The 22628-nt window shown below is 43.9% G+C and overlaps 1 protein-coding gene across 2 annotated transcripts in view; it reads left to right on the top strand.

Moving 5' to 3' along the window:
* nrg3b (neuregulin 3b) overlaps positions 1 to 22628 on the top strand; it is a 268809-nt gene that overhangs the window by 228306 nt on the left and 17875 nt on the right. The window contains exons 3-4 of one of the 2 annotated variants that reach the window (XM_051668095.1): positions 11896 to 11969; positions 21894 to 21920. In XM_051668095.1, coding sequence (XP_051524055.1) covers positions 11896 to 11969; positions 21894 to 21920 — 101 coding nt within the window. Of the gene's footprint in view, positions 1 to 11895; positions 11970 to 21890; positions 21921 to 22628 lie in introns of both variants that reach the window. The other variant, XM_051668094.1, reaches the window with a different exon arrangement.

The following is a 22628-nucleotide window of genomic DNA, read 5'->3' as shown; positions in this document are numbered from 1 at the left end:
TGATGAGGTGGTCTCTGTGTTTCTTCTACACAGATGCAGTACACATTGCTACTTCAATAAGAACTCCCTTGTTTCACATAGATTTCACAGTAAGTGTGTAGTCAAATGCCTGCCTCTATTCCATACAGCCCCATAGCTCAGCGGGGATGTGACATTAATGTCAAGACTGTGTTATCTGTGAAAGTGCAGGCACCACTTAGCTCTGGCCAGTCCCGCCCAGTTATCCCTGTTCCCCCTCTCTTCTCTTCCCTATCACCCCTCCCTACTTTGCTTCCTCTTCAGATTTCTCTTTTTAATTTATAACATTTCTGTGTGTTCATATTTCTAGTGCTAAGTCTATCTGCATCTCTCTGTGACAATGACATAATGATGAATGGACACTAAAGCAATATTATAATGGCAAAAATGTACTCCATGTGTAGTTAAGATGTCAAGCGATGACAGCAGTGTCCTACAGTGTGACATGCTATACTGTACTTCATCTAAATCTATTTTAATATGTAATAGTTTAATATCTAAATCTATTTTAAACAACACTTCTATCATTCCTGTTGGTTATAATTATCATACACGCTTTTTATTAGCTCATGTTATTTAAAAGAGTATTTGGAATAATTGAACTTTAAAAATGTACAGCAAGACTGGAAGAAAGCTAAAAAACAAAAAACAAACAACAACTAATAAATGGAGTTCCCATCTGTCACTCACTCGATGTTGTGTCGATGTAGTGACACTAGGAGTCACTCTTGGGAGCCCGACACACCTCTGGTCTTTGATAAAAGGCCAATGAAAATTGGCGAGTGGTATTTGCATACCACTCCCCCGGACATACGGGTATAAAAGGAGCTGGTATGCAACCACTCATTCAGATTTTCTCTTCGGAGCCGAACGGTCGATGTTTACTGAGCTGACTGTTCATTCACCTCTGCTGGATCTGCCGGCGCATTTCAGTGGCTTCTCCCTCCTCTGCACTGGTGCACTACAGAAAACACCCCTGGGCGCTTCGGCAGAAATAAGAGAGTATATTTCTCTAAAAGTGTATATTTCTCTAAAAGAGTAGCACACACGGAACGTCTTTTTAAAGACGTGTCTTTTTAAAGATGCCTTTCCGTTTGTGTGTTATTCCTGGGTGCGGTTGTTATCTCTCAACTTCTGATGGTCACGATCGCTGTCTTTCGTGTCTGGGCGCGACCCACATGGATACAGCGTTCATGCATGGATCATGTACTCATTGCGAGAACATGACCATGGCAATGTTGCGGTCGCGGCTTGCTTTCGTAAGAAAGCAAGCCACCCCAGCGGCTCCTCGTCTCGGTCCTTCTACCTACGGGTATGAGGCCAGTGTGGCTAGCACTGGGGGTGATTTGGGGACCCCAATGGGACCACCTCCGCCGGGTATGGACCTCCCATTCCCCAGTACGCTCGTCTGCCCCGATCGGGCTTCCGGATGAATCCGCCGGCTCGTCTCACGGCGAGTTCGACCTCTTGTTCGGAGCCCGCGAAGCTGATGAGCTATGGTCGCCCAGTCACAGGCTGAAGCAGAAATGACAGACATGCTTTCCCGGGCAGCCACGAGCATCGGGCTAGAGTGGAACCCTCCGCTCTCCACTGAACCCTTGCAGCTCGATGATTGGTTCCTGGGCTCGTGGCGCCGCTCACAGCCAAGCCCTGCTCCAGTTCCTTTCTTCCCGGAAGTGCACGAGGAGCTGACAAGGTCGTGGGAGGCTCCTTTTACTGCCCGGTCCCGATCTTTCAGCTCCCTCCCTCACTACCCTCGATGGTGGGGTTGCCAGGGGCTATTCGGTGATTCCCCCGGTGGATAAGGCGCTCGCGGTGCACCTATGCCCGCAGAGCACCACCACCTGGCGCGGGCGCCCAAAGTCTCTTGGGTGGGCGATGTCCACCTTGGTGGTCCAGGAGCACCACCTTTGGCTCAACCTGGTCGAGATGGGAGAGGCCGACAAGGAACGGTTCCTTGCTGCCCCCATTTCCCAGGTTGGCCTGTTCGGCGACACCGTCGAGGACTTTGCCCAGCAGTTCTCGATGGTGAAGCAGCAGAAGAAGGCTATCCGGCACATCCTGCCCCGGCGCGGCTCAAGATCCCGCACCCCACCTGCTCATCGCCAAGGGCGTCCCCCTGCGATGACTGCACCAGCTCCGCCACAGCCCGCCCCTTCGGCCCGGCCCCGGCATGGAGCCACCGCAGGAAGCAGACATCACCCATCTCACGGCCGGCCTCACCCAGAACCCGCGAAAGGCTTCGAGAGCACCCCTGAGATGGGCGACCCAGGGACGACGAAACCCACTGCTTTGGAGCTGGTAAACAGACCACTCCATCCCCCTGATGGAGGGCCGGGAGGGTAATCTTTTGTCGCCTTTTCATTTAATTTCGCCACATGCCCAAGTGGCTGCGGTACCCAAGAGTTCAGCAAAAGAACGGTTTCCTTGTTCCCTGGGTCACATACCCGGTGTGCACGGCCGTCATCATGACCACCGTCCACCATTCCATTTTGGCAGGTTTGGCGCTCCAGCGGCGGTCTCCCCGCCCCTGCGCACCCAGCTGTGGCACAAATCCGCCCCCGATGTGACAGTCTCCACGGGTCACGAGGACAGGCCTCTTCCTCCCCCGTCCCAGGCTGTTCCGGGGGTGGTCACAAGGAGCCAGGTAAGTGCTTCGATGTCTCTGAACTCAGCATGGCCACAACACGGCGTGGCAACTCAGGCTCCACCCCGCCACGAGGCCCCACTCGCCTGGAGTTTGGACACGTGACTTGCGCTTTCCAACCCATCGCGATGGCTGATCCGGACCGTCCGACTCGACTACATGATTCAGTTCGCCTGGCATCCGCCCAGGTTCAGCGGTATCCACTTCACCTCGGTGAAGGGCGAGATTGCTGCTACCTTGCGTGCGAAGATCGCTACCCTCCTACGGAAGGATGCGATAGAGCCTGTCCCTCCGGCCGAGATGAAGAAGGGGTTTTTCAGACCCTACTTCATTGTACCGAAAAAAGGCGGTGGGTTGCGGCCAATCTTGGACCTGCAAGTACTGAACCGAGCTTTACACAGACTCCCGTTCAAGATGCTGATGCAAAAACGCATTCTAGCAAGCATCCAGCATCAAGATTGGTTCGCAGCGGTAGACCTGAAGGATGCGTACTTCCACGTCTCGATTCTACCTCGACACAGACCCTTCCTGCAGTTTGCATTCGAGGGATGGGTGAATCAGTGCAAGGTCCTCCCATGCTTTCGCATCCTCAACTATCTCGATGATTGGCTAATCCTAGCTCACTCTCGGGATGTGTTGTGTGCACACAGGCACCTGGTGCTCTCGCACCTCAGCCGTCTAGGGCTTCGGGTCAACTGGGAAAAGAGCAAGCTCCTCCCGGTTCAGAGCATCTCTTTTCTCGTCTTGGAGTTGGACTCAGTCTCGTTCAACGACAGCGTGCCTCACAAACGAGCACGCACAGTCGGTGCTGACCTGTTTGAAGGCGTTCAGACAGAAGACAGCAGTTCCACTGTTTCAGAGGCTCCTGGGGCATATGGCATCCTCAGCGGTGGCAGCATTGTTAGTTCAGACAGACAACATGGCAACATTAGCATATGTCAACCTTCAAGGCAGTCTGCGCTCCCATTGTAGGTCACAACTCCCCACCGTCTCCTCCTCTGGAGTCAGCAGCACCTCAAGTCGCTGCGAGCCACTCACATCCCAGGCAACCTCAACACTGCAGCGGATGTGCTGTCATGGCAGGTTACCCTCAGGGGAGAGTGGAGACTCCACCCTCAGGTGGTCCAGCTGATTTGGTGTCGATTCGGGCAGGCACAGGTAGACCTGTTTGCCTCCCGGGAATCCTCCCACTGCCTGCTCTGGTACGCCCTGACCGAGGCACCTCTCGGTATAGATGTGCTGGCACACAGCTGGCCCCCTGGACTTCGCAAATATGCATTTTCCCCAGTGAGCCTACTTGCACAGACCCTGTGCAAGGTCAGGGAGGATGAGGAGCAGGTCATCCTGGTAGCACCCTACTGGCCCACCCAGACGTGGTTCTCTGACCTCATGCTCTTCACGACAGCCACCCCGGCGAATTCCCCTGAGGAAGGACCTTCTTTCTCAGGGACGGGGCACCATCTGGCATCCACGACCATACCTCTGGAATCTCCATGTCTGGCCCCTGGATGGGACACAGAAGACTTAAGCGGCCTACCACCCGTGGTGGTAGACATGATCACTCAGGCTAGGGCCCCCTCTACGAGGTGCCTGTATGCCTTTAAGTGGCGTCTGTTCGCTAAGTGGTGTTCTTCCCGATGTGAAGACCCCAAGAGATGGGCAGTCGGATCAGTGCTTTCCTTCCTGCAGGAGAGGTTGGAAGGGTGGCTGTCTCCCTCCATCATGAAGGTATATGTAGCCGCTATAGTGGCACACCATGACACAGTGGACGGTAAGTCCTTAGGGAAGCACAACCTGATCATCAGGTTCCTGAGAGGTGCCAGAAGGTTGAATCCTTTCAGACCACGCCTCGTTCCCTCATGGGACCTCTCTGTAGTTCTTCAGGGTCTATGGAGAGCCCCCTTTGAGCCCTTGCAGTCAGCTGAGCTTAAGGCACTCTCTTTGAAGACTGCCCTCCTGACTGCGCTCACTTCCATCAAGATGGTAGGAGACCTGCAAGCGTTCTCTGTCAGCAAAACATGCCTGGAGTTCGGTCCGGGCTACTCTCACGTGATCCTGAGACCCCGACCAGGCTATGTGCCCAAGGTTCCCATGACCCCTTTTAGGGACCAGGTGGTGAACCTGCAAGCGTTGCCCCAGGAGGAGGCAGACCCAGCCCTACATGTTGCTGTGTCCGGTGTGCACTTTACGCATCTATTTGGATCGCACACAGAGCTTTAGAGTCTCTGAGCAGCTCTTTGTCTGCTTTGGTGGACAGCGGAAAGGAAGCGCTGTCTCCAAGCACAGGATTGCCCACTGGCTCATTGACACCATAACAATGGCATATCACACCCAGGATGTGCCGCCCCCGGCAGGGCTACGTGCCCATTCTACCAGGGGTGTAGTGGCCTCCTGGGCCTTGACCAGTGGCGCCTCTCTAACAGACATTTGCCCAACACCTTTGCGAGGTTCTACAGTCTCCGGGTGGAACCGGTTTCATCCCGTGTAGTGGCATGCACAAGCAGGTAAGTCCGGGACAGCTGGCCAGGTGTATCGCTTGCACATAGTGCCTTTCACCTCCCCTGAGCTGAAGACGTGCGCTGTTGACTCCCAGTAGTGTTCACAAACTGTGTTCCCTGGATGATTTCCTCCGAGCCCTGCGGCAGACGAGTTTGCGGAGAAACTAGCTGCCGGCTCAGTACACGTGCTAACTAAGCCCTGTACTGGGGTAGGTGCTCCGCATGTGGTGGTTCCCCATAGGTAACTCCATGCGATGTATATCTTCTGCTAATTCGTTTCCCTGTTGGTAAACTGCATCTTTCTTAGGCAGAGGCCCCTCTGCCCCAGTCACCATGCTCGTAGAAACTCCTCCCCCGTAGGGTAGGACCTACCATGGGACTTCTCCACATGACATATTTCCGACAAAGCTCGGCAAGTCCATGTGACGTATTTCCACTCAAAATACCCTTCTGGGCGGGGTGTGGTCTCCTCGGTGTCTTCCCCTTGGGAGTGACACCCCCCCCCCAACTAGACCAGATGGCCCCAGTCGGTTAAATCCTTTTTTGGGGGGGAGAAGAAAAAAAAGAAGATAAGAGGCCACGACTGGGCTAGCCTGTCTCTATCTTTTGGGCAGTCAACTTGTCCCCAAAGGGCCGTTCGACACTCATAACAGCGTTGGGAGAGGTTACGTGTCAGCCTGGTGCGCTGGCTACGAGGCACACAGTGGTCTGCCCGTCACACACTGCCAGTTCATGTAATACAGTTCGGCCAGTTGCGGCATTTCGTATAGGGACCCATAGTGTCACTACATCGACACAACGTTGAGTGAGTGACAGATAGGGATTGTCCTGGTTACTTGTGTAACCTCCGTTCCCTGATGGAGGGAACAAGACGTTGTGTCCCTCCTGCCACAACGCTGAACTACCCGCTAAAATGGCCGGGACCTTGTCTCGGCTCCTCAGCACAAAATCTGAATGAGTGGTTGCATACCAGCTCCTTTTATACCCGTATGTCCGGAGGAGTGGTATGCAAATACCACTCGCCAATTTTCATTGGCCTTTTATCAAAGACCAGAGGTGTCTTGGGCTCCCAAGAGTGACCCCTAGTGTCACTACATCGACACAACGTCTCGTTCCCTCCATCAGGGAACGGAGGTTACGCAAGTAACCAGGACATTTCATTAACAGAGTTCGGGAGGAGCAAGTTCATTTAATCCGACCAATCACACTACCAGAGCAAGCGTATATAAACAGCTGCTTACCTCTATGTGGCATCGAGCCTTCCACCCATTTGCCCACAAACAGACCCCGGCAAGAGACTCGGATTGTCGGATGCTACTTCGCTGTAAAGCATTCGCCCTCATCAGAACAGCTCTTCCATCTAAATAATCTTGCTATTCAACAGAAGCTGCCGCAGCAGCTCATTTGTTTTTTGCAGCATTGACCGCTACCACTTTAAGTGCTATTATTTCTTTCTAATCTCTATTCGCCGAAGCAGATCATAGTGTAAAGCTGCTTCCGGAAATTGGCTGCTTCGGTGCTGTATACATGGCAAACAGCTCCCTACGACTGTTCACATGTTCTCTTATCTAAACTGTCCACCCGGAGCGGTCCGTCGCATGAGCCTGCCTCCACAAACGGGCGCTGCTCCAGCTTCATGCCACTCGAGCTCTCCCCAGCATTTCAATCCGGTTCTCCCGCACAGGTGATTCCTGTCAGCCTGATTACCTTACCTTGCAGTTCGTTTAGGGCATGTTCCATTCAGTAATTCTGTCTGAAGTCATCTTCCAACATGACTATCACGATTGTCTCCCTTCAAATTGCCCTTCGGAGTGTGATTTATTCCATTTGGAACACAGGGGCAATCATACAACAAATGAACTTCCTTTCAAATGACTGCTACTCTAATTACAAACTTCTTTCCAAATTAGTGCATATATTTAAGTGCGAGCTCACTGCCGCAGCACCATCTGCTTTGACCATGCTATAGTTCACTACAGCTATATACAGCATCTGTCTGAACAGACATGGGCCGTATTCGGCTCTGCAAGAGGCGGGTCACGTGCTGTGTCACAACTCATTCATTAATCATTCTGCAAACTTGTCATACCTGCTCACAGCATTCGAGCTCGTCTCACCGTGCAGCCCCGATAACTATGAAGCAAGTGCTTCAACAAACTTCTACTCATCTCTTGATTATAACATGACTTTCTCTCCACCCACCCAGGACAAAAGTTTCACGCAGGTAAAATCAATCCATCATTTTCATTTTACAGACAAGTCTTCTCTACTTTTGCCCAAATCTTCGGATTACAAGCTCTTAACAAGCTCGACCATAGAACCTAATTACTGCATGACTTTAAAAGTGTTCAACAATCTGTCATAATCTTGCGCTCCACCCAAGTTTAAAGTAATGGGTTGAAATCGATGCCGGATGATTCGGTTTTGAATTTTGCTTCATACTGACAATATTAACATTTTTCTGTCGAATTTATTACAGGTTATCTTTATAAATAAGTTGTTTTTATTCACCACACTACTGCAAATGGCACCCATATAGTATCTATTAAATCTAATTCTCAGGCACAAACTCCAAATGATTTTGTACGTCCTCGTAAAAACGAGACAAGTCACCCCATGCCAGTTATACAGAGTTAATGGGATTACTCGAATTATGTTGGAAAACAATCTACAAAGTTTCAAACCATACACTTAAGTTAAATAAATTTCAGACTACGGTATTCATCCTGGTACTTAGTTTCAGGTCTTCTAATTTCATGACAAACCACAACTTTAAATGACATTGTATGTATTCACATGCAAGCATGAATCCTGACATTGCTTCACATATGTTCCAGACATTTAATATAGCAAACAATTAAGTTTAAGGCATCCGCAGATGATACGTTTACCATGTCTCCCTCAACAAGCATTTGTACAAGCAGGTTTGCAGGTGTCTTTCAACGCCTAATCATGGGTAAATTTGAAACTTCTTCCTAGAAGTGCTTTTACAGGGGATATTTTAAGATCCTGGCTCAACTATTCATCTGTTACCCCAATCGCTAGCGGCATTTAATGCTAGGCATTTCTGCAAATGCTTGTTTTACATATTACTGTTTATATTATCCGTAAATATATTATCCATAAACCCATCCCTCAAGGAGGCAGCAAGAAGTGGTAGCTCTGCTTCCAATGATTCCAACAATGTACACCCACTATAGCGCAGATGCCTGCCCAACCTCGAGCCCCGGCTAACCGCAACCATTAGCTGCGGACCAATGCGATCTATGTCTGACTGCTTCAGGTTCTTTCAGCCACATTCACTAACGGCTCTAATACCAACCCTCCACAGATTCAGCATTTTACCATGCTTCTGCCGAAGCCCCTTTTGTCTATGCCTCACCGCTGTCGTAACAAGCCCAGACTTTGCAACTGCAAGTCCCTTTCTCCTCTAACTCATACGTACCACCCCGGTACCTCACCACAAACCCACTCTTTGGGCAGTGCGCTCAAGCTTGGCGACATTGCAACCACGGCACCCCTGCTATTGCTATAGGGGTTTCTTTTAAAATGCAGCATATCACTTTAACAAGACTCGAGTGTTCTACCGTCGAATGCCGTGCGGGCCCAAGCCTGTGGATTCAGCCGCTCACAACACTGAGTGAGCTCAGTAAAATAGAGCATAAACCATTCTCACATGAATCGTATGCTCTCCCATTGAATGCAGTGCAGTCCTGCACTCGAGGAGTCAGCCCGTTCATATCGCAAAGAGGGGGAGGGCTCTCATTTTAAAGCAATTTTAATCACTTCATTTGAATGTAGACCGGGCTCTCCCTTTCAAATGCAGCAAGAATCACCACATCCAGGCTGTGGGCTCTCCCGTTCAAATCGCAGTATGGCCCTCCCGTTTAAACGCAACACGGGCTCTCCCGTTCGAATTGCAGTAAGAGCTCTCCCATTCTAATGCATTGAGAGTCACCACGTGCAGGCCATCGGCTCTCCTGTTTGAATCGCAGTATGGCTCTCCCGTTCAAACGCAGTACGACTCTACCATTCAAACGAAGAATGGCTCTCCCATTCAAACGCTGTATGGCTCTGCTGTACAAACGCAGCATAGGCTCTCCCGTTTTGAATAGCAGTAAGAGCTCTCCAGTTCCAATGCAGCGAGAGTCACCACGTGCAGGCTGTGGGCTCTCTGATTCGAATCGCAGTATGGCTCTCCTTTTCAAATCACAGTACGGCTCTCCCGTTCAAACGCAGTACGGCTCTCCCATTCAAACGCAGTATGGCTCTCCCGTTCGAGCTCATTACGGATCTCCCGTTCAAACGCAGCACAGGCTCTCCCATTCGAATTGCAGTAAGGGCTCTCCCGTTTGAATGCAGCGAGAGTCACCACAACCAGGCTGTGGGCTCTCCTGTTCGAATCGCAGCGAGGTCTCTTCCGATCGAACTCCATTTTTGGATGCAGGCTGGACTTACCCATTCGAATTGCCATGCAAATCTTATGTCAGTAGGATGCAGGATACGCAGCAAAGTAAATCATTTACGCGATTCAGATCAACAAAAGTGGACATTCAATTTACATTTTCAACCCGTCAAAATCCGTCCAGCTCTCCCATGTTAAATCCCCTCTCGATCTGCTCTTTGTTGATGACAAAAATCAAGCAGTTTTCCGATTCTGGTTCTAAAAAATACTTCAAATCCGTTCTGCTTAAATCTGGCATCTCAGCAAAACTATACTCAAGCCATTCCTTCCGCATTGGCGCCGTGACCACAGAAGCCCACAAAGGCCTGCCCGAGCACCAGATCCATTTACTGGGCCGTTGGTCATCCGACGCATATTACAGCTATATACGTAGACTTTTTTTTTTTGTATAATGAAATCATAAAGGAGGGAAGCCAGGGCAACTTTAGTATTTTAATATAATACAGTTAGCAGAGCCTGAAATTCGGCTAAAAATTCCTGCAAATTCCACGTTCATAATGCGGGAAATTCCCGCACACTGTTATTCACTTTACAGTGCAGCTGCAAATTAGTAAACCAATAGATCCAGATGAACAAATCAAATAAATAAACTTGTATTTGTATCAAACTGTAATTCAAGAAGCTGCGCGAGTAAATCCGCTCTGTCTCTCCCTCTCTCTCTCTCTCTTGCAGCTGTTAGCAGAGTCAGAAGTGTGAGCGTGCGAGGTGAAAAAGTGCTTTGTCGCATAGTTACTGAACTTGAGGTGTTACAGATGTATAAACCTTTCTAAACCAGTTAATTCAACATGCAAATGGTGTTATACCACATCTCCGTATGCGAGCGATGCGATAAAACTATATACGTAGTTCCTGTTTATAATCAACAAAGCTGTTACCATTGCATGCTCGTGTGCCTTTCATACTGTATCTGGTGCTCCCTCATTATTCATAATGCAGCACATTTGCAAGAAAGGCAGAAATAGCAAAAATAATTTGTGTAATGTAAACCTGTTACATCTCTCATTTTCATCTCTAGTTCCATCCAGGGTCGGAAAGTAACAGAGGCTCTGTGCAAAAGAATCCCCCTGCAATCTGATATAGTTCTAAATATATCCATCGTGTTCTTCATTGTAATTTTCACTGAACATTATTTGTTTTGTGCCATCCGTTGTGCAGATGTTGCCGAGTCAGTGGAGGATGCTCGCGCCATAAACACTCACAGACGGGCATTCCACTTCTCACGCTTTGCATCAGTTCAGTGTCATGCTCAGCATGCCAGGTCTCCTAAGCAACCAAATTGGCCCAGTTGCTAGGGAGGGTAGAGTCACATGGGGTAACCTCCTCGTGGTCGCTATAACCATGGTGTTATAGTGGTGGTGGGCATTCCAAATTGGTTGAAAAAAAATAAAAATAATAATAATAATAATAATAATATTAACAAAAATAAAATCTGGATGTGTTAAATGGCCTTGATGTTAAATTAAACATTATTAATGATACAATAGTTATTTTACAGAACATTAACCACTTTTGGTGTATGAATCATATCTCTGACAAATATTCATTGTTTTTTTTTAATTGGCTTGAAGCAGTTGCTAAGTTTTTTTATAAGCTCCTCATTCCAAATCCAGAGAAATGCTGTCATCTGCTCCTCTGTGTCAGTGTGTTTGTTTTGTTGGTTGTTAATTTAATAGCCAAAATATTTGGAAATATGTGAATGAGCAAAAAAAAAAAAAAAAAGAAAGAAAGAAATTCAGTAACAATGCACATTATGCAATGTATAGATCATGCAATTTTGTAATTATTGAAACATGCCATTTTAACTTTTAATTAATTGTTCATAAGGCTAGAAAAAAAAACATTTTTTGTAAAGGTAAAAACGTTTTGTTATAATGCAGTGTTCTCTTTTGGCTCATGGCCCTCAGTCAAGTTTGATTTTTGGCCCTTCATAGGAAAAAGTTTGGGCACCTCTGCTCTAGAGACTCTTGTGTATGATAATCCCAGGAGATGAGCAGTTACAGAAATACTCAGACCAGCCCGTCTGGCACCAAGAATCATGCCACGGTCCAAATCACTGAGATCACATTTTTCCCATTTCTGATGGTTGACCCGTATCTGTATGGATTTATGCATTGCACTGCTGCCACATGGTTGGCTGATTAGATAATTGCATGAATAAGTAAGTGTACAGGAGTTCTTAAAAATAAATGTGTTAAGTGAGTGTATATACCCACACACACAATTTCTCTTTCTGTAATGAAATGTTTAACATTCTTCCTCTTTTGCAGGTGTAAAGAGGGTTATCGTGGACTTCGTTGTGACCAGTTTGTCCCGAAGACAGACTCCATCCTATCGGACCCAAGTATGTATTATTGCCTTTTTGTATTGACTCTCTTGGAAATACATCATACAGTACTGTATACACCGATCAGCCACAACATTAAAACCACCTGCCTAATATTGTGAAGGTCCCCCTCGTGCCACCAAAACAGCGCCAACCCACATCTCAAAATAGCATTCTGAGATGCTATTCTTCTCACCACAATTGTACGGTTATCTGAATTACCGTTGACTTTGTCAGTTCAAACCAGTCTGGTCATTCTCTGTTGACCTCGCTCATCAACAAGGCATTTTCGTCCACAGAACTGCCCCTCACTGGATGTTTTTTTGTTTTTGGCACCATTCGGAGTAAATTCTAGAGAGTGTTGTGTGTGAAAATGCCAGGATATCAGCAGTTACAGAAACACTCATACCAGCCCATCTGGCACCAACAATCATGCCACGGTCCAAATCACTGAGATCACATTTTTTCCCCATTCTGATGGTTGATGTGAACATTAACTGAAGCCCTTGACCCCTTTATGCACTGCACTGCTGCCATATGATTGACTGATTAGATAATTGCATGGATGATTGATGATGATGCCAGACAGCTGGTTTAAGTATTTCTGTAACTGCTGATCTCCTGGGATTTTCACACACAACAGTCTCTAGAATTTACTCTGAATGGTGCGAAAAACAAAAAACATCCAGTGAGCGGCAGTTCTGCAGATGGAAACGCCTTGTTGATGAGAGAGGTCAACAGAGAATGACCAGACTGGTTTAAACAGACAAAGTCTACAGTAACTCAGATAACCACTTAGTAAAATTGTGGTGAGAAGAATAGCATCTCAAAATGCTATTTTGAGATGCGGGTTGGTGCTGTTTTGTTGTGACTGTTTTGTCATTTTAGCTTAGCGTAAAGCTGACAATTTACACCAGGTTTATTTCTGTTTCTTGTGCTCCAAACTTACTTCAAACTTACTTCTCTGTCTGCTCGTATGAATGTAACACATTATAAGAAAGTGTTTCACCACTGCTCAAACGCTCTTTGGATCGCATCATTTCTATGTATACATTTTTCCATCTGAAAGGACTAAATATTAAATGTAACAAATGACAATAAAATGCAAGTAATCTCTTCAGTAATCTAAATACTTTTTGAATATAACTGTATTCTAAATACCAATGATTTAAATTGTAACTGTAGTGGAATACAGTTACTTATATTTTGTATTTTAAATACATAATCTCGTTACATGTAGTTCATTACTCCCCAACCCTGTCTACGTATATACAGTATATGCAGTATATACAGTACATTACTAATAAACAATTTACTGAGCTGTTCTATGGTGTAATCTGGATCCATACTATAGCAGGAACTACAAAAATGCCATCTGCTCTAAAAATCTTAATACCCCAAACCATTTTTTCAACTCTCGAGATGAGAAAACATAATTTACTTTTTGTTTACTTTTTTCTACTCTTTGTTTTAGAAGTTTCTAGCCTCACATAGCATCGGTGGGTCTTTTAACGTCCAGGGCTGAGAGTTCTCCACCAATTTCTCATAATGACGTATTGCTTAAGTAGCTAATTATACCTCTCTCTCTAAGTGCTGAAATTGCCATCACCCTACAGTGCCACACTCTCATGAAAGCATTTGCATATGCTATTTTCTCTATAGGTAATCTGATCTCTAACTCTTTGAGAGCAGACATTTTTAGTCTGATAAATATAGTGCATAACCTGTTCAAAATGTATTGTCTACAACGCAATGCAAGTTAATCATTTTGCTGATTCTAATGAGGTACTGAACAGCAACAAAATGTTATCAGGTGACCGTTTTTCATGAAGGGTAGGACATTTCCCCTGCCATTAGAAAAATCTTAGAGTCCCTGAATGAAAGTAATTGCTTTGCTAATTTTAGGTCGATGCTAAAATCATTAGCCATTCCTGTTAGATGAGCCGCAGGTTATTAGTGGGTAGGAAAGTGCCTCACAGGTTAAAAAGGGACACTTGACAGTAAAGTGGAATAGATGTAGCTAAAGTGAAGTTCACGGTTACTGAAAAAGCTGTCAACAAGAGGGGTTTTCTTTCTTATGGGTTGGTCTTGGAGAGATTTGTAAAATTCAGGTCTGCCACCATTTATGCTGGTCAACCATCTATTGTATGATGGAGCACAACATGGTTTAAAGCCCTCACAAAGCCTTGGCACATAAACCCTTTTTTCCTGCGAGTCAACTTTCTGAGAGCTATTATACTGATATGAAAGCACTGTTGGAAGGAGAAATGTATAATGGCAGGGAAGATGGAAGAGAGAGAGAGAGAGAGAGAGAGAGAGAGACAAAGAAAAGGAGCTGTCCAGCCCAAGATAAATCTAAGACTAGGCTGTTTCTCCAAATGGCTAAGCTGTAGCCTTTCTGCCAGAGCCCACTTTTGTCCCAGATTCTCCTCTTTCATATCTGATTTTCTCAATGAGAGCATTCATATCCTGCTATCCATCATGCCCTGAGATGGAGCCATCTTCTCAGCAGTGCCGTCATCTTCTGCACGGCTACACCTACACGATCCTGCTGTTATTGCCGCCTCCACATTCCTGTTGAAACCGTTTAGCAAATAAAGCAATTTTAGGCCACTGCTGTTGCAATTTATATTTAAAAAGTCACTGTACAGCAGCAATGCAATAGAGTAAAAAAAATACTGTGTTATAGTAATAAGACTCATCAATGAAAACAATGGGAATAGTAAAAGTATATAGTTCAGATGCGTTACGGTAATCAGAATTGGGGGGTAAAATTAGCTTAAGTGCCCTGCAAATAATGTCACAATGCAAAAAATATGAATGGTCCTAAATGTAGGCTACACTGTCTTTGTGCAAAACATTTTTTATAATCTTAAAATATAATCTTTTTTTTCTCTCCGATTTGGGGTTAAATATTACCAGGACATTTTTTTGACAGGTTCCATGAAAATCACTCACCAGCATCCCAGACAAAACATACTGTATGCTGGTCTTTTCAACACACTTTGGAGTGGCCCACATGAGGAAAAAATGCAGTGCTCAAAATCATACATTGTCAAATTAAACCTACGTATTTTTTATAGCCCATTATGCTTTCAGTGTATCTTTATTCCACCCTGTTTAGGCCAATGTTTGTTTTTCTCCTGTCCTGGTTTGAGCCTGATGTGTATGGCCAAGTGCATCTTTATTCTCTTAACCCACCAAATGAGCCACAAATCACCCCCCGGGGGTGGCTTGGCTTTATCTGCCACCTAGTCTTTTGTCCGCTGAGCTTTTTCAGAATCTATCTCTGCTCAACACACTAGCGCAAATCATCCGTCGACCATCATTTTTGTCTCAATATCGACTGCCACACGCTTCAAAGAACCTTGCCTCTGCACGGCCCCTGGCTCTCCCCAGCTCCCTGGCAAAGAGAAAAACACTTTGGGTCACTGTCTATGGAAACCCCACTGCTCAATACGAGGAATGTTTACTTTCGCACAACTATTTTGTCTGCATTGTCTGAGAGAAGATCTTAAAGGGGTATTTACACTGTCACTTCATGCGTTTTTACTGATCAAATTGCTATCCAATTTAATTTATCTCCGCCAAAAGGATATAAATTTGATCTTCAGTCCCCCCCCCCCCCCCCCAACAAAACAGTAAGGATTTACAAAGGTAAGCTTTTCTGATGACCCAGAATTTTTATCAGTTGAGTGACACATTCAAAGTCATAGTGTGAATATATAACCTAATATTTCTAAATAGCAGTATTTTTTAAAAATACAGCCATGTCATAATTATTCAACCCCTATTGCATGTAGCTGTTTCTTAAATATGTAAGGCTACCCAAGTAACTGTTTTAAAACAAAATTAAGTCATCAATCTGCAATGGCACTTATTTAAGTTTTAAAATTTAAGTTTAGCATTGTAAGCAAAAATGTATTTCTATGCAAAAAAAATGCAATTAAAAATAAGCTGTCTCAAAAGCTAATAGAGGAGATTATTTAATTACACAAGAAAGGTCATGGCTAAAAGTACATTTCCAAGGCACTTCAGTTTCCAATAGACAAAGTTGGCAGCACCATTCATACATTTTTTAAATATGGTACAACAGCAACCTTCTTGGGGTGTGGAAGAAAGCAAAACTTCACCAAGGGAAATTTTGACTTGAATGTTCAAGAAGTAATTAGGAAAGACCTGTGGAGTCCTGGAAGAAGGTTTTATTGAAGTATGACACTAAACTGAAAATGAGATTTAGACCCATGGATCAGCAGTACGTCTGGAGTAAGATGACAAGGTGATGACAAGAACGACACCATCCCTACAGTCAAGCATGGAGGTGGGTCAGTCCTGTTATGGGGGTGTTCTGTGGCTGCAGGAAATGGCTATCCTGACTAAGTGACTGACACCATGGATTCTTTCAGGTATCAGGCCATTTTGGCATGAAAAATGTGATGCCTAGTGTGTAAATTGAAGCTCGGTGATCACTGGACTTTCCAGCAAGACAATAACACCAAGGATACATCCAAGTTGTCCAAAATCTGGTTCAGGGATAGGTCGTGGAATGTCCTTAAATGGCCCTTTCAGTCCATCATTAAAATCCCATTGAAAATCTTTGTTGGGATTTCAAGGAAGCAGTGGCAGCACAGAAACCAAAGAATGTCAATGAGCTGGAAGCTTTTGCTCATGAGAAATGTGTAAAAATTCTAATAGAGAGGTGTCTGAAGCCTGAGAACACTTACCTGAAACATGTGTTTGCTGTTATTAAGGATAAAGGATGCACCACAAATGATTGACTTAGGGGGATTAATATTTTTGACATGACATTTGTGGAGGGAATTAGTTATTTTTTATTTTGACATTTTGGTAAACTGAACTCTTTGTTCTCAAAATCACTCAAAAGTGTATTAAAAACTTTGACTGTTTACTGAGGTTTTAGTTGATGTGTTTTAATTCACATCACCAGAATGTATTGCTGGTCAGGGGGGTTGAATAATTTTGATTGCAACTGTATATGCATATTCACTTCCATGATTATACTAATGCCGGGCAGCGAATTTAAAAAATGTGATGTATTATTTGATTCCAAGTGACTTTTCCCCGTGCGCGGGTATCTGTGTGTGCGCGCTTTGTATTTTTCCCTTCTGGGTTTGTTGTAGTTCAGATATGTCCATGCACACCAGCTGCACTTATTGTCAATGTTTAGTTTCAATTTCTTCAGCAATCTGAATCAAATAAATGAAGAAATAAGTGCTGTATCTCCTACAACGTGCATCTGTTTCTTACTTTGTTATTATTTATTGCTCGACGTGAGCCCTATGCATATACAGCTGTTATATTTAGCATTTTCCCTATACTGACGTAGAGCTGTTTGGGCAAAGTAAAGTTTACATATGTAGCTTGAATAGCCAGATGCATTTAAACTGACCAAATTTTGTCAAGAACGTGTCTCAGACCACCTCCGGAGGTGATTGGAATTTATATCTATCTCGAACCCCTCTATCCATCCATCCATTCGGAATACGAAAGGAGATGTTAGGTAGAATATTACTCTCAGTCACTATTCATTTTCATTGTATGGAAAAAAGATGCAATAAAAGTGAATGGTGACTGAGAATAACAATGCCTAATATCTATTTTTGTTCCATAGAAGAAAGAAAGTCATACAGGTTTAGAACAACATGAAGGTGAGTAAATCATGGCAGAATATTCATTTTTCTGTGAACTATCCCTTTAAGCTGTGATAGGAGAAAGTATTTTAACATTGAAAAAATGACACACTTCACCTTCAATAACAAGGTGTTTGGTTGGTTTAGCAGTTTTCAGGGGTCGTCGATAAACTGAGGTTCAGCTGGTGACTTGAGTGAGATGAATTCAGGACTGGCTTGCTCAGGGGACAGCGGCTCCTCTAATTTTGGTACTTATCTCCTGAGCATTAGACTATGTATGTAAGCCGCACAAAGGAGCTTTCGTCTATTGCTCCAACTAACGGAAGGATTAGGGATTTGATTCATTTTTGCAGTTGTTCCACTCGGTTTCTGTGTGGCTGAAGTTGATTCAGTGCTGTGTGTCTGGTGCTGTCCCATTCCTCCATGACGGTGCAAATGTCTCCCAAGGGTGACAGGGCGATGGATGGGAACCTGTGGTTTATGGTAGTCGTACATCAGGACCCTCCTGCCTAGACTCGAGGAATGCATGCATATCGTGCTTAATGACTTTGTGTGTGTGGCTCATGACAGCGCAGCGATTATGACTGGATGAATGTGGCAGTTATTGTGGGCAATCAGAGGCAGCAGTGGTCTGAATGGGCTTGCAATGCTGGGAGTAGGGATATGAGAGAGGCTCTGGATCATCGCCTGGGCCTTTTGTCTTACAGAGCTGTGTTCTTTTTTTTTTTTTAAATCTCACCCAATTTCACAGCACACTACAAATTCAATAGACACAGGGGAGAGACACTGTGCAAAATCTTGGGTAGGAGTATTACCAATGATTCTGCTTACATTACCATTTTAAAACAACCTTTGAGCAATTCCACATACTTCATAGTGTCTACACTATGGTTTTTTTCAAGTAAAAGAGGGTTTTGTTCCTATTCATCATGAATTTAAATAATAAGTAAGAATTATTCACACCTTGTCTGCTTTCAAATATGCATACTTCCCTGCAACACAGTATGCAAAAAGCAGCAAAAAAACATTATATGAGTAGGATGTCTGAATACTCAGTATTCGTCATATGGTAGGTGAACAATTCCTGGATGATGTACTGCATCTAGTGAGATTCTGAAGTGTGCAACTACTGGATACTTTGCTATCACGTAAGGCCATTGAAACTAAAGCCCTGTTCACAAATGCAGTGACTTGCAACAACAAAGCGACTTGATCTCATTCATTTTCAATGAGAGCTGGTGACTTCCAGCGACATGAGCGACAGTGATCGTTGCCCAATAGATGTGAGCGTGTCCAGCAACTTCAGAAAGTTGAGAAAAGTTTAATTTTATGCAAATGAGGAGCGACTTTCGGAAGTGACTACAAATGAGAGTGAAGTCAGTGGAGCTCATGTCATCCATCTCCTGTGAGATAATGTTGTCGGGTGCAGGCAAGATGGTGGAGAAGTTAAAGTTCCTGAGAGTTTTTTAACTGTTCTAGATGATTTGTCTGTAACCACATACACTGATATAATAAAAATGTTTGCATGGAAAATAAATTGTCTGCAATATGAGTTTGATTTGTACATTGATAGATCATTCATCTTGTTAATGATAAAACACAATGAGCAGTGCTACAGTTTATATAAATACACTCTTCCCTGCAGAATGTATGTTTTTAATGCAAGAAAACTAATTCCATGACAAATTAGAATGATGTCTTAGTTCTACCAGCAGTATGTCTCATCTGAGATCAGATTTTCAAAAGAAATGGCCAAACGTGCAGTCCACCAATAACGTTAGTGACAGCAGTTGGAACGCCCACTAGCAACATAGTACAGGGACTAGCGACATCAAGCGATAATGTCGCTGGATGTGTGCATAGGGCTTTAGTAGCCATCAGATTAGAAAAGTTTAAACAAAAATGGCACAAAACACTTTCCAAGTGTAAATTGTAGATTGTACTTGTTTAACAATACCTGAGTAAATTGTTTTTATGTTTGCTATTATTACATCAAAGTTAAAAAAACACATGGGTCAAAGAATAATGCCAACATGGCAGATGCTGTATGTTCAAGAATACTACATTTATACTATACACCTGTATACATACATTCATCAAGGGTCAAGAAGTATGTTCTTTATCAAATTCAGTAAATGGGGCATTGACCAATAAGGCTGTTCGTAATGATAAAAATTTGGAATTAAGATTAAACATATGTATCAGATTGTTAGAAATGTTACATTTGCATCCATATTAGTTGCATACATTTTTTAATAACATTTTAGCAAAAAAAAAAAAGAAGACTTATGGAAGGTCATGTGGTGAAACCATGAAGTTAAAGGTATTAAAATTGTTTCCTTGCACCTTGAATACATGAGAGTATACGCAACTCAGTTTTAAAACAAAAAAAGTTTTAAAACATATTTTTCAAGATATTTTTATTTATTAAATATAATTTAATAAATTAAATATAATTTAATTAGTTTCTCTTAAGGTTACACCTTATGGCCTGAACAAAATGTGCTTTTTCATAAAAATATCATTTTTTTTTTTTTTTACATACAGTCATGTGAATCTAAAGGTTTTCTTTCTTTCTTTTTTTTTTCTTTTTTTTTATTTCGTTTAATTTCGTTTCTAGGTTTGGTTTGGTTTTGAATGGCCATCTGACTTTTATTTGGTGGACACATTTTTTCAAACATTATTAATATTTTAAATGCTTTTACTGCTTATTTAAGAAAAGATAATAAAGATTATTTCAAACTACTTATGAAAAATATCAAAATTACTTTGAACTAAGAAATTGAATACTTGTTCATCATAGCAGAGTGTAACAGAATAGGGACAGGCAAGGAGGAGGCAGGAACCAGCTGAACAGTAAACATAACGTTTAATGATAAAACTCAACATAAAACAAACATAAACAAAGACAGAAATACATGCAGCACGGCCACATGCGTCTCTATCTCTCTCTCTCGAACTGGTTATCTCTGGCTGCCCTTTCTCTCGCTCTTCCGCTGATCAGCTGATTCAGCGCCGGCCATGCGCCATCACGGCCCAGCCACGCCCTCCTCCTCGTCACACTCCTCCCCCACCCAATTCAGGCCGGGGCGCCACCAGTCTGACTAACTCCCCCCTCCCCCCATCTGTGGAGGGGAGACGCTGCCCTTCGGGCCATTCTGTCAGCCGTTGGTCCACCCCACCTCCTGTGAACCTGGGGGAGAGACTCATCCAATGAGACATCATTGACACACATGTTATGAATGTGCAGGAATTGCAGCCCAGCCAACCATTCCTATTCCATTCTTTTTACGAGAAAGAAAAAAGATATTACGGCTCATTATTTTCCCACAGATCATGTTTAAACTACCACATGAATATATGCAGAAACCTGTGGCATTGAAAAAATGTGTCTGCTAAGTGACAATTCATCATTTGACAGAGGGTTTTCTGTCACTGTTTAATTTCTGCTTTTTTTTTCTTGTGTCCACTATAATAATCTTTCTTGAGCAAGCTGCAGTCTATTTAAAAACCTTAGACCACCTCTGTCAGAAAAGCAATTAAGTGTGAGGGTTTCATTTTAATTTAAATTAGATTATATTACAGTGCCATGAAAAAGGGGACTATTCAAATGAAAAGAGCATGAGTGTTCTTCTCTTTATCAGGACCAGCATTTCTGAGGTTTCACTGGGATATGGAGAGAGAGAAAGAGAGAGAGAGAGAGACTGACTGCTTTGGGAATGGCGATTTGCTTGTTCAGGGCTTTGCTAGGGAAGATGTCCTTAAAGAACAGGCATATCAGTTTGAAGGCTCCGGATGAATTAATAAAATCTTGAAACTAGCAAAGACAATTAGAAGCATCTCTTGGGCATTATAGTTGACATCGAGGCATTTCTAAAGCCCATCCCTGACTCCATCCAGCTTCTCTATGGGAGCATATCCAGTCTACAGGCAGCTAGTCTAGCGTAGCCAGACCTTTGACTTAAACAGCAAACAGACTGTGGGCGTGCCATCTGAGACTAACAGACAGCTAACAGGCCTTTATATTCTTGTATTATAAACTACTTCACCATCTTCAATATCATGGCTGCTTGTATCTTGGGTAATCAAGAGAGAGCTATTTTTGTTGTCTAATTGCGCTGCAAATTTTTTCTCTTTTGGAACAGTGAGTGGTTTTAGTTGACACAAAACAAGGCTTGCTTTTCATTCATGGTTAAAATTGGGGGTGATTTAATATGTTTTTGTTCCCCATCTCTTTCTTTCTGTCCCTCTATTGAACTATTTTTCTATTTTCTTTCTCTCCCTGAAGCAGCAGATGAGCTTGGCATTGAGTTCATGGGTAAGTAATGGAAATATTTACCCTACATTTTCCTTTTCTCCCTCATTCACACACACACACAAGCGTATCCTCTGCTTTTTGGCCAACGTTAATGTATTGAAACACACAAGATGCTCCCTGTTCCTCAGAAACATAATGTTCTTGAGTCTCCATGTTAACAGAGCAAAATAAATGTGTTCTAAAGGCACAGGGCAGCATCTGTATTGGCGATGCTGTCTGTGTGGCTTTAATAGTTTGTGCGCATACATGCAAGTGTGTGTGTGTGTGTGTGTGTGTGTGTGTGTGTGTGTGTGTGTGTGTGTGTGTGTGTGTGTGTGTAAATGCTTGTGCTTACCTGTGTATGTTGCTGTATATGTCACTGTTAATTACTGTGAAGCCCCAAGGTGTGCTCCTTGCTGATGTGGCACGTTGCATAGAGACTCTGGGGATAAGAAATATCACACAGCCGACGGCTAAATAGCTGCCTTTAGCCTGACAAAACCACAGTATCTACAGACTTAAAGCAGTGTCAACAAACAAGGACCCAAAAAACTGCCATAAAAATTGATTTCTTCTGCATTCACATGCCTTTGCCCTACCATCGCCTCTCATGTGTTTAAACTGTAAGTATCTATTTAAGTGAATGAGTAAATCCTGTGAAGTTTTCCATTAGTCATGCTTCACACACGCGCTTGAAGATTTCCTCCTCAAACTCTGTCAGAGAGGGAG

This window comes from Myxocyprinus asiaticus, chromosome 32, assembly GCF_019703515.2.
Source record: "Myxocyprinus asiaticus isolate MX2 ecotype Aquarium Trade chromosome 32, UBuf_Myxa_2, whole genome shotgun sequence".
Classification (NCBI taxonomy): domain Eukaryota; kingdom Metazoa; phylum Chordata; class Actinopteri; order Cypriniformes; family Catostomidae; genus Myxocyprinus; species Myxocyprinus asiaticus.
This window is presented reverse-complemented; position numbering and strand designations above follow the sequence as displayed.